Source organism: Tyto alba, unplaced genomic scaffold, assembly GCF_018691265.1.
Source record: "Tyto alba isolate M040663 unplaced genomic scaffold, T.alba_DEE_v4.0 Super-Scaffold_8, whole genome shotgun sequence".
Lineage (NCBI taxonomy): Eukaryota > Metazoa > Chordata > Aves > Strigiformes > Tytonidae > Tyto > Tyto alba.
This window is the reverse complement of record NW_024881329.1, coordinates 1,849,351-1,861,392: the sequence shown is the minus strand read 5'-3', so window position 1 is coordinate 1,861,392 and position 12,042 is coordinate 1,849,351. Positions and strand designations below refer to the sequence as shown.

The 12,042-nt window shown below is 42.0% G+C and overlaps 1 protein-coding gene across 1 annotated transcript in view; it reads right to left on the bottom strand.

Annotated features, from left to right (window-relative positions):
• LOC104360508 (tetraspanin-4) overlaps nucleotides 1–5,791 on the bottom strand; it is a 71,862-nt gene extending 66,071 nt beyond the window's left edge. The window contains 1 exon segment of the mRNA XM_033003386.2: nucleotides 5,605–5,791. Coding sequence (XP_032859277.2) covers nucleotides 5,605–5,667 — 63 coding nt within the window. The 5' untranslated portion in view covers nucleotides 5,668–5,791.
• Nucleotides 5,792–12,042: the final 6,251 nt, after the last annotated feature.

The following is a 12,042-nucleotide window of genomic DNA, read 5'->3' as shown; positions in this document are numbered from 1 at the left end:
GACAGCCTGCAGCAGAGCTCATGGAAACCAGCTAATTATGCCAATTAGGCACTTTCAACAAAATAAAAATTGAGAACTAACTTGCTTTCAGATATTTATTTATCATTTAGATATACACAGGATGAAAAACCAAATATCATTACTATTATGGAAACCCGGGCTAAATACTTCTTAAAGGTCATTGTAGCACACGGACAGAAAATGCTCTGCTGTAATCATAGAAAGGTGACAAAGGCACCAAGTTGAAATTTAGACAATTTGGGTTTGCTTCATAGCTCTCCCAGTCTCCCAGTGCGACCTATACAGGGCACTTAGTTTCACTTGCTGCAGCTCCCATCTGTTCTAATGAGGAGAATATACTCTCCATTTGTCTTATCTATTTAGATGGTAAGCTCTACTGGTCAGGGACCTCCTCTTACTGGGAGTTTATAGAGCATGAGCACCCTGATCTCACGGGCTGCCTGCAGGGGATACTGTAATACAGATAACAAATACATAATCCATCATGTTTAACGTCTAGAGCTGAGATTTTTAACCTGGACTATCCATGGAATAATGACCTTTTTCAGTGCAAGCATACAAATATAGTACACTCTGCTAAATTGTATGAAAGGCAGAGAATTCAGGCATTTGCTCCTCAAACACAGATCTAAGCAATTCACCTTAAAAAGACAATGTTTATACAGACACTGAAGATCAGCTAGGTCAACATTTGGGCATGAAAGTAAAAAAGTACTAATCAAGCATAAATCTCTTTAGCACAGAGCGATGGCATGTGCACATGTACCTACAGGACCTGCCTAATGTCAGTACTATGACAGAGCCATCACAACTGATTGTGCTGCAGCGGTACAGCAAGCTGGTGCCTCGTCTTCTGCAAGGACCTGCACCTCAGCTGAAAAGCACATGTGTTGCAACAGGGTTACGAGTGCTCAGCTAAACATTTTGCTAAAATTCATGAAGATGATGGATAGGCCGATAGCTCTGATGGACATTAGGACTGTGACACATTTGAAAGGGGGAGGGCAAAAATAGTTTCCTAATTTTGTTTCAAGAAAGCATATAGAGATTTGCAGTACAGCTAGATGATCCTGCAACGCAGGACCAATACCCATGAAAAAAATGGAAGTCCTACATTAACTTCATTAAGTCAGACTCGTAGCTTATTACCTGTGTTGTCTGTTCAGGGACAGTGACCAACCATCAGAACAAAGCTGCCATTTCTATTACAGCTGAGCTTGTAGCAGAGGGACCTCTATTACACAGTCTTCAGCAACAAGAATAGCAGAAATGTCAAAGGAATCTCACTGAAGCAAGAAGCATGTTTGCCTGCCTTCACTCCTCAATTGCATCCATGTTCAGATGCAAGATTATACACCAGGTTGTACACTTATTTCAAGAAATACTAGTTGCTCTGATTTCCCTAGGAAATCTAATGATGGAAAGTTTATCATCTTTCACATTGTAGCTGAAGCAAATAATTCATTGCAAATATCCATTCTTGTTCACTGCAATCTTAGAATGACAGCAGCACAACTCACCCCATCTGCCTATTTCGCATAACACATAAGATGGCTGAGGTTTCCTTTTTTTTTTTTTTTAATTTTTTTTTTTTAAAACACTCTATTTTAGATTTTTTTATTATTCTATTCCTCTGAATGCAGAGAATAGCAATGGGCCTGTTTCTTACTGGATAAGAGGCATTGTCCTGGCTACATATTGCCACTGAGTAAGGATACCTGCAGCTCCTAAATTGTTGGACACCAGGTAAGTCCTTTCAAGTCAGCTAAACTGTGAAGCTTTAGGCTATCTACACCTCTGTTCAGAGAGTCAACATCGATCGTTCCCGACTTGCACACAGCTATGCAAAAATCTCATTTACAAATCAGCTTTACTTCTGCTTTCGACCTGCCTTCTCCATCTGTCCTCTGCTACTTTAAAACACTTTGTCTGTCCTTCTTTCTTACAAAAGTCCTTGGCAAATGCCAGAGGTAAGCAATTATATCATTTACACCTAACATCACCGCAGCCTAATACCAAAGATCTTACAGGTTTACTTTGACAACCCAATACAAATGTCATGTGGAGAACACAAAGATAGAGAATCATCTGCTCTTCAACCTTGTGTATAAATATAAATAGCTTGAAATGTCTCTTGATACTGCTCATTTCTAATTCACCCAAGCAGACTCCTCTCATCCGTTATACATCACCAAATTAGCACTATTCATAAGACAAGACCACACACAAACATCCTGCTGTGTCTAACACCACCTGAAATTCCACTTCTCCACCAGGTGGGTTGAGCCAATAGCTCTTCCTGCCCTGCTCCCTCCAGTCCATTTTACGATCCCGGCGGCGCTCCATGCCTCTTGCAATATTCTCCAATGTCTTTCTCCAAACCACCCATCCCAATAACAGCAGCACATTCTCCCAACTACATCCTTCCCCTACTTCTAACTGCCACATCCTTTCCTCTTTCTTCTGCTTTTAGGAAGCAGAACAAGAGGTGCTCCTGTTGCACAGGCAATTTGTCTTTCCAGTCCTTTCAGGTTTAAAGACTACCACCAACTTAGCATTAGGTTGGCGTGCACTACAGAGCAGCTGGAGAACCAGATGACATTCTCATAATCTTTATTACTGTCTGTGGTCATCCTTAACATCCCAGACTTTCTCTCACACTGCACTGAGCAGAAGAAAGGGGGAGGTCAGTGAAACCTGCTACTCACTCAGAGATACGCAGACATGTTCTACTCAGTGAGCAATGTTTGATCTCATATTTGTAGGTTATAACTTGAGTATCTGACATCCCACCATGATAGCATCCTTGGGTACTCCTTCAGCTTGGTTTATTCCACTTTCTTTTCTTTTTGTCCATTCCAAGCCTCACTTCCTCAGACTCTTGCATACACACTACCGAAACATGCAAAGGACACAACATCCTAGCTTTTACTTCTTGCTTTCATTTTAGTACTCCATTAATAGCTTTTGATTGCTTTTAAGCCCACCACAAACCTATTTCAGCTGCCTGCAGACCTTGTCTAATTCCTGTCCATCTCAGTCCATCCCTAAGTTTGTTTAGCACTTGCTTCTCTATTGGTCTAGTGCTGGGGCTGGCCAAATATCAGGAGATGAGGGCAAATTAAGAAAATCAAATACCAGTGAATATTCTAGTGAATAGTGCAACAGAATATACCGCCCACACAATCAAATAGCCTCCATCAGACCATCTTAAACACCTGTGAAATAAGAAAATGATGAAGCAGTGTAGCAACTTCAAAAACTAAGAACAGCCTTGGTTTGATATTCAGCAAGTCCTTCCATTCAAGCATTTATTTTGCTACCTATGTTACCTAGAGAAATGGGAGCTGGCCAAAACCAAATGCCCTGGCCCATGAGCTTAAAAGCACTATTTCAAACACTAGCCAAATAGAATCAGCAGTTTGGGAAAAAGAAGACTAAGAACAAACCTACATGATAAGGCATTGCTCCCAGAAACAAGAAGGTCCTACCACCATCCATTTCCCTTCCAAACAGACAGACTCAACAGAAGAACTCACAAAAACTCAAAAATCTCGTTGGTACTTAATGAGGGTAAGTACTGATGCACATTGTGGAAAGTTACTCTAGACTAAACAAAAAGTCACTTCAACATAGACTAATGAAAATGCATTTCAAACCTCAGCAGTTGGGCTTATTCAAAATTAAAGTAGCTGTAATTACCTCTAACATAACTCAATTTTGAAGAAAATTGAGTAAAATAGAGACCACACTTAATAGCTATGGTACGCAAAGGTAAAGACAGGCAGACAGAGTAAAATGCTGGTACCAAATCAGATCAAGCTTCCTAATTCTCCCATGGAAAGAGCTCCTAAATGAATTTGGATTTCTTTGCAGTACTTAACTTGATCCATCAAGTACAGTCCTTACATCATGCACCGAAGGGCATTAGATTAGTCCTTCCACCGTGCACTGAAGGGCATTAGATTCTGAGTACTGTGCAGTATGTGTTGGGAGGAGCAGTACCTGCAAACATTTGCATCTCCCTAAAAGGATGTCCACCTGGGGTTGGGCGAGTACATTCACCCCAGCTGCACCAATGACAGCTGATCAAGGGAGACTCTGCCCTTGCCAAAAGGAGCGACGAGGGCCAACAAACCGTACAAGATAAAAGGCTGAAACTCTCCCAGTACTGAGGACTGACTGCCAGATCCTGACACATTAGACAACATTGCTCATTGCTGTTCACACCTGAGCAAGGACTTTAATCAAAAAAGCACAAAATAGGTGATTAATTTTGCACATATAAGCTATACCATTAGACTCAACACCCTGTGGACTCTTGCTGCATTGGCACTGAAGCTATAATACAGTAACCACATCTGGCTGGCCAGATACTTCCTCCACAAAGGGGGTATTTGTAAGACTGTTAAAATTGTCAAGGACTTTCAGCCTCAGATTCTGACTTCTACCTTCCAAGTGTAAATTGCCACTCAAAAAAATGCCTTAATTTCAATTGCTGTTGTTCATTTCTGCTTCAAACCACCCACCTGCCACATAAACAGCCATTGCTAGCTTAAACTGACTAGTCCTGACTTTTACTGGTTAAAAATCAACAGAAACAAGTGGTTAAGGGAGGGGTCTGGAAAGAGTCCTCTATTGAGACTTGGAATCTTACAGTCCCTTAAAGATTTTTAAAGGGTGAATTTTTCTTGGGGGCTGTGTGCCTTGACTCATTCTGCACTTCCCAGGGGAGCAAAATGAATATGCGAAGCACAGTGAGGAACAGCCTTTTATAAAGAAATCACCAGTTCACCAAACTAAACCCCAGCTTCACTTCACTCTGAGGTTTGCGGAACCTCACGATGAAGTCTTGGACTTGAGCAGCAAGATCACTTGCCCATCTTCAGCTGAACGGGACCCAGAATATACACTAACAGCAACTACAGCAAGCACTCACTGCTCGTAAAGTCCAGCTTTGAGTGGCATCAAATGATGTTTTGATAAAATACATCAGGGATGTGGCTCAAGCCTCTGTTCAATCACAGACAGCTGGCACCTCATTAATCTTTGATTTCACAGCAGTCTCCTTGTGCTGGCACATTTGCTTCCTGACATCTCAGCCTTTTGAGAGTTAATGATTGGCAAAACTGGCATTGTCAAATCTGAAGGATTTAATTTCCAATTTAAAGCAAAATCAACCTCTACAATGTTTCCTGACCACGTTTACCTTTATGCCCAAGACTTCAGATCATCAGTCTCACCAGGGTGGACAGCTGGAGTAGATAGCTCCCAAAGCTGAGTAAAAAATAATTCAAGGCTACCCTACAAAAGATGTCTTCACAAATCTCTCCCTTTTCTCGGAAGAGCTCAAGAAAACCCACACCACCACTAACCAGTCCCTTCTTGCAGGTCCCACCCTCCAATGACAGGCTAAAAACATGGTCAGGAATCATCTGGCAGCTCCCTAGAGCTGTAAAAGACAGCTCATCCATGTCAAGCGGGCAACTTCTGTTGAAATACAGGACACTGTAACATGCATTGGAACAGCACCAGCCCCTTACGAAAGCAAACACTGCAACAGCATAGCAGCTTAATACTCACACTCAGCAGGAGGCACTTGTTTTCTTTGATGGCGCCTATGCAGCCCACGAAGCCAATGATCATGACAAACGTCCCTGTGACGATCAGTAGGTTGGCAGCTGACAGGGATGGGAAAGAAGAGGAGAGGGTGGCAAAGTTCCCTTGGGTAACAGCCAGCCAGATGCCTACTCCAAGGATTCCACAGCCTCCCAACTGGGAAAATAAAGAAAAACACAGAAACTCAGTTATCATATCCAAGCAACACCAGATATCAATCCAGATCAATATGGCAGTGGTAGAACTGCTCTGCTGGGGTAAACCCACCAGTCACACCTCCTAAGAAATCTCCCTCTATGCCACTTTCAGTAGGGAAAACAGACAAAGGAGTAAGAAAAAAAAATGTATCGAGAGGGAACTCATCAGTAAGATGTAACACTCGAGAAAAGATGCAGATTTCCTAAACCTTGTGTCTGGACACAACCTCAAGTTTTGGGTCTCTTTAGTGAAAAAGCAGTCACTGAGTAAAGAAGCAATTCCCAAACATTCAGATCTCAAAGGGACTGAAAAAAACGTACCTCAGAGAGCTGCCCAAAATGGATGAACCACTTTCGATCCCCTGTTTTTTCCCATCCCATTACACCACCTTCCACCCCTGGCACATGCCATAAACAAATCTTGCCAGAGCATCCCCGGTAGGACACCTCACACCTCTTCATCTTTAGTTCCTGTCCAGGATCTAGCCCCCCTTGGAAGAAAGACAGCATTTAGAGTGTAAAGGGGCCAGAGAAGGAGGGAGGAGGGAGAATCCTCCCATGACATTAAAAAAACCCAAACAGATGTTCACTCCTAATGTGGTCACCAGTTTGGTAATTCAGTTCTCAGAAGAGGACTTGGCTGGTTAGGAAGTTTGCGAGGGGAGCAGCAGGACAGGCTCCCCAGGCATGTGAGCAAGGAGAAGAGAAGATGCCAGTGCAGGCAGCAGCCACCACAAAAACATAAAATTTACAATTAGTATATACATAAGGAACTTTTAAAAAACACAAACATTTATAGGTGTGCTGCTTATAATTGCGAGAAAGCCCACAGAATTGTAACAGCCTGAGTAAAGCTGAGCAATTAAATAGAATTAATCCAAAGGGGCTTTTGCATTATTATACAGTCACACAGCAGAGCATCACTTAGGTTTCTTTCTTTCCAGCTCTCCCTTTAAAATAACCAATTTTTATTGAGTTTTATAATTGTACTTTATTATCCAAATCAATTAAAGGCTAGGAAAGAAATTTTGTTCATAGAGTAGTAAGCCAGACATAGAGGCATATCAATTAAATGTCTGCATAAAGTAGATGAACATAAGGCAGCTCATGAGCCAGGGAAGGAAAAAGACAGAGCTAATCCTGGGGCAGAGCTAAGCCTCAGAAATGAAACACTGAGCAGAAACACAAAAGCCAAAGCAATTTCTTATACTAATTGCTAAGGCTGCCCCTGTGTGACACTGAATTCCCCCTCAATAAGGGACAATAAAGGCGGCTGTGTCTCAAGGCAGGACTCCTCAACCCAGTTGCAAACCAGTCAACTTTGTTCAGAACTAAGGAGCCAAACTATCCCCCATAGTAATGTACCTCAGCTGCACCACCCTGCGTGTCTCCGCTGAGAGGAGGCAGACTCCAGGACACAGGGACTCAAATCATCTCATCCAGCAGCTTTTTCATACACAGGCATCCCATATCACCATATTAACCCTTTCACACAGTACCCTCTACAAGCACGACGGAAGGACAGTCCAAGCCCTGGAAATACCTCCCCTCTCTGCCCACTTACAGACCATGACCTTTAACATCATCTAAAATGATTGAAGAATAACCAGGGGAGAGGAGGGGGAAGACTACTTTAAGAAGGTAACACATAGCAAATAATTTAGAGTAACTGAGGGGATATAAACAAAAGCTATCAACATGACACAAGGCAAAAATTGGAAAGAAAAATTAGGAATAAGTTCCCTAAAATGGGAATAAAACTCTGAAGTTCTACTGGACTACAGAACGGCATTGAAGGAGAGGTGGCAGACACCCAAGTTAAAACCAGACTGATCAGAGCACTGAAACACAGTCAGGAGCAGCAATAAACTGGTTGGGGAACGGGATGGTAAGCCCAACTGAGCTTCTGCCTCCACAGCCTGGAGGACTGAGCCTCTGCCTCAAAATCAGCCTCAGTCACAGGCACAGCGAGGCCACACAAACGGCCCGTCAGCAGCAGGGGCATCACCTTGCAATACATTCAGCTACTATCTTCAGTTCTTTGTTCTGAAGCAATTCAACAGCACCAAGAAGAGGCGGCTCATTTCACCACCTTTCACACTTCCCGTGTTGCTACACTGCCTTGAGTGACTGTGACACCTACAACTATAATTTGTATTATGGGAAGTGGGTCTCGCCAAGGATGCTGCCGTGTTCGGTAAAAGCAAGACCTGCTTGCCTGCTCCTCCATCACCCATTAAATTCTTCATGATGTACAACACATAATGCCTGAGAAATTGTTGCCCTTGGGACATTAGATTCCAGCATCTTCTCCCTTCAAAGTCATTCTTGTCTGAGGAAACTGGGAATTCACCAGTGCCACAAGATATCACAAAACCAGGAGATGGTTCATGCAAAATGCCGCAACTGTGGCTGTACCCATTTAGATCAGGACTGAATATTTCAGGTCAGTTGGTCAGCAGAAGCATCTCACTACATTGCCCTTGATTCAGAGATTCTCTAATATACATCAGGCTCTCCAGCGGCTCCTTATCTTCCTATTTTTGAAGAGATAAGGCACAGCTCTTCCTTAGGTTGATTAACCAAACCCTGAAATGCACACAGGGACCCTTTGAGCATTAAACCACCTGGGTCAAACTCGATTTCATTAAGTACTGCTTAGGAAATGTCAGTACACACTACTGAGGGCTCCTCCACTTTAGTTACATCCCCTCACGGTCCTTGAATAAAGTCACTAAGCTGCCACATCAGGCCCTGGGAAACAGGGGCTGCCCTTAACTCTAGTCTAAACTGCTCTTTAAAGCCCCTTTTCTGCCAAGGAGCGAAGTACGCCTGTAAGTCTCCATCCAATAACCATAATAACACTCAAGCACTCGATAAGGAAATGCTTAAGGGAACCAAGACCCACCAGGGCAGTCACAGGAGCCTTTCCAATGACAGCAGAATATTTCCTGTCCCCAGAAAAGCTCGCTTCTCCCCATCCCCCATTCTGAACTCAACAGCAGTGTAATTCCCAGTCTAAGATCCAGGGATCAGAGGGAACACGTTTACTTAATCTGGAACAGAGTGAAGAAAAAACTGTTGTAGTTGGTTCTATGCTGCCTGTCTGCTTTGATTCCTTTGTCTTGGTATCTAAGGAGCTGTTAAGTTACACATAATTTTACTTAGTTATTTATGATGTTCCCTTTCCTTCACTTTTTCTCTCCCTACCCCACCACCAACCCCCAGTCCTTGTTTGTGCCAAACAGTCAGAAGCAGAGTGATGAGATAGTAAGTCTTGACAGCTTCCAGGGCTTGCCAAGACGTGAAATTAAACAAAACCAAAACCATTAACAGGGCTACTCTTGACAATTTGGGAGCTTCCATGCAAACAGTGAAGCTGTCATGGCTAAAAGAGAAAACATTAAAATGAAAAGATTAGCGATAAGTCTACGGCTTGAATCTGATCTATTGACAGCCAGATATGAGTCTGTATTGACTCCATGTGCTGAGTGCAGGGTTGACTTTTAAGAAAAAAAAAAACAAAACCAAACAAATCCCCCTCAAAGATGTCAGGCTACTGATGACAGCATTTTTTTTAATCCCCCTGTGAAATGTTTAACACATTATTTGTCTAATTGTTCATGATAATCCACTCTCTTGCAAGCAAGGCAGCTCATAGCTGAATCTGAAACAGAACGCAGCTTCCTCTAACATTTATTTTTTTCAATAAACGTTGTGATTTTTTGTAAAATCTTTTATTCTAAGGCCAAAACAGTGGGACACCAGAAGGGACAATGTCATAGGCCTAAGACTTAGGAGATCTGAGTTAAGTGTCTGTTTCAGGTCAGGCCTCAGCGTAAATCTCAAATAGGCTGTTCAGTACATCTGTGCCCAAGTTGCAAAACCTTGAGCACAAAGACACGAGTAGCGGGTTCTCTGCAAGCCCTGAACTTTGCAATTGGCTGTGGAAGGAAAGGTTTATTCTGCTCAAGGCGAATTGCTCATAGGCACTTATACAGCAGAATCAAGCAGTGAAGCCGATGGCTTATTCTAAAAGCATAGATTCGGTCTGTTTCTCCTTCCCCAAGAGATACACAGACACGTCTGCACTCACTCTCTTGGCAGAAAAGCTGCCTATGGAATTAGATCCTCCAAATTGTTCTAATGGGCTAGAAAATAAATTATTCAGCCTTCAGCTCATACATTTAGAATTGATCTTACAGGATGGTAAATAAAGTAATCCCAAACAGCCCCAGATATGCATGTTTGTTGGAGAAAATTATTCTGAAGTTACAACTACGCACTTAAAATACTACAGGACAAATTGTCTCATTGTTCATGATAATGGTGTTGGTGTCTTTAAGTGGGGTTTTTATTGGTTTTATTACACAGAAAATGCGTCTAATAGAGGCTTCTCATACTGCATCTGATTAACATCTACCCAGCATACTCTTTTAGATAAAAAAATTCCTTGTGTATTAAAAAATACACCAATAACAGAATGCAAGTGGAAGATATGACCAGTTGTTCTGTAGTTAAACTAACTCACTTGGAGGGTTTTTTTCCACCAATCTCCACATATTTAAACTAGAAGGGCTTTCTCAATCCCACTAGCTATCCAGTCACTCTTGTGTGAATGCTTCCCTTTCTAACTACAGAGTAAGAGTATACAATGGAAAAATCAACATCAAGATATTAAGAGTAGTGATGTGAACATTATTCAGCAAATGTTCTTGTAATGCAAGGCATACTTAAATTACTGTTCCTTTCAGCTAGACACACAGAGGAGGTGGAAACAGCATACATGTATACATTGACAGAACGAAATGAATCAAGAATCTTACACGGAAGAAGCAGAAGCGTGTGTGCTAATGCAGAGGCCGTGGTGCTCTACGCAAGAACCTGTCGCTGTAGCTTCTGCCTACCTCGGAGGAAGGAGTGGCCACTGCTGGAAAACACCTTCAAGCTGGCAGTTCTTGGCCATTAGACTACTGCAGACATCCATCTGCACCACACTACCACTACCGGCTGCCAGTACGCAGGATGCCTGAATTTGCAGATGGTGTCCCACCACATGGATGGACACTTCAGCAGAGCTCAGGTGACATACAGGAGTAGTATCACCTCAGCGTGGCACAAGCTGCATTTCTTTAGCTAGTCAGAGACCTGAAATTTAACAAATGTGGAACGGTATACGGAAATTTAACAAATAAAGGATGGTATAAAATTTAATTCGTTTGTTCCTCTGACTTTAGAAAGGTAAATGGAGTAGTAAATGGGGAACTGAAGCACATTTCTACCCCTAGCAAATTCAGGTTCTAGAGCTCTGCAGTGCAGACTGAAGAATATGTGCAAACCTCATCCAAAATTGCCATGATCTGAGCTGTCTCCTTTTAGCAATAATTTTAAAAGAACCAGGAAAAGATACTTCAAAAAAAAGATCAGGTAGTTGGGACCACAAGAGTGAAGAGATTGGAACAGGAGCAGTCCATAAACGCCAACGTGGGATGGGAAAGGTGAACAGAAGATTATTATTTATTTTTCTTGAGATAAAAAACGTTAGAGGTTATTTGGTCTGCAGGTTGAAAACCAATAAAAGCAAGTACTTTTCACAAAACAATTAATTAAATTCTGGAATTCACTGACAGAATTTTGTGGATGTCCAAATATAAGCAGGTTCAAAAAAGGATAACAAATCAAAGGAGGGCAAGGTATCCTAGCATTTATTAAAAATGCTACTTTGCATGCAGCCTTTGCAGACCTTAAACCATTAACTGGAGCAGCTGGTAAAAATGTCCTGTGCTATCTCTCCTTTTTTCTTATATTCCCTCTAAGCATCCCTGAGCGCCCATGACCAAAACCAGGGTACTCGGCTAGATTAAACTTTTTCAACATTATGGGCATTTGTATGTTCCCCTTACCCTCCTCCCCTCCCTAGTTTTAACATTCATTTACTGTTTGAATTTCAGGGGGGTTTTGCTTGCTTGCTTTGCTTGGCATCAGCCTATTTTCAGAAACAGGGTTATAGATACAGATAGCAATCAAAGAGTTAAGTAGCTGTTTCTCCTCACCTATATATAATACTCTTGGTTTTCTATCAATGAAAGTAGAGCTTACTTCAAATAAAAATTCAGAAATCTGTTCATTCATTAAATTCAGAAACAAATTCAAAATCTCTTCCTCTCCTTCAGATCCACTGGACCTATAAAAGATGTATTTATTT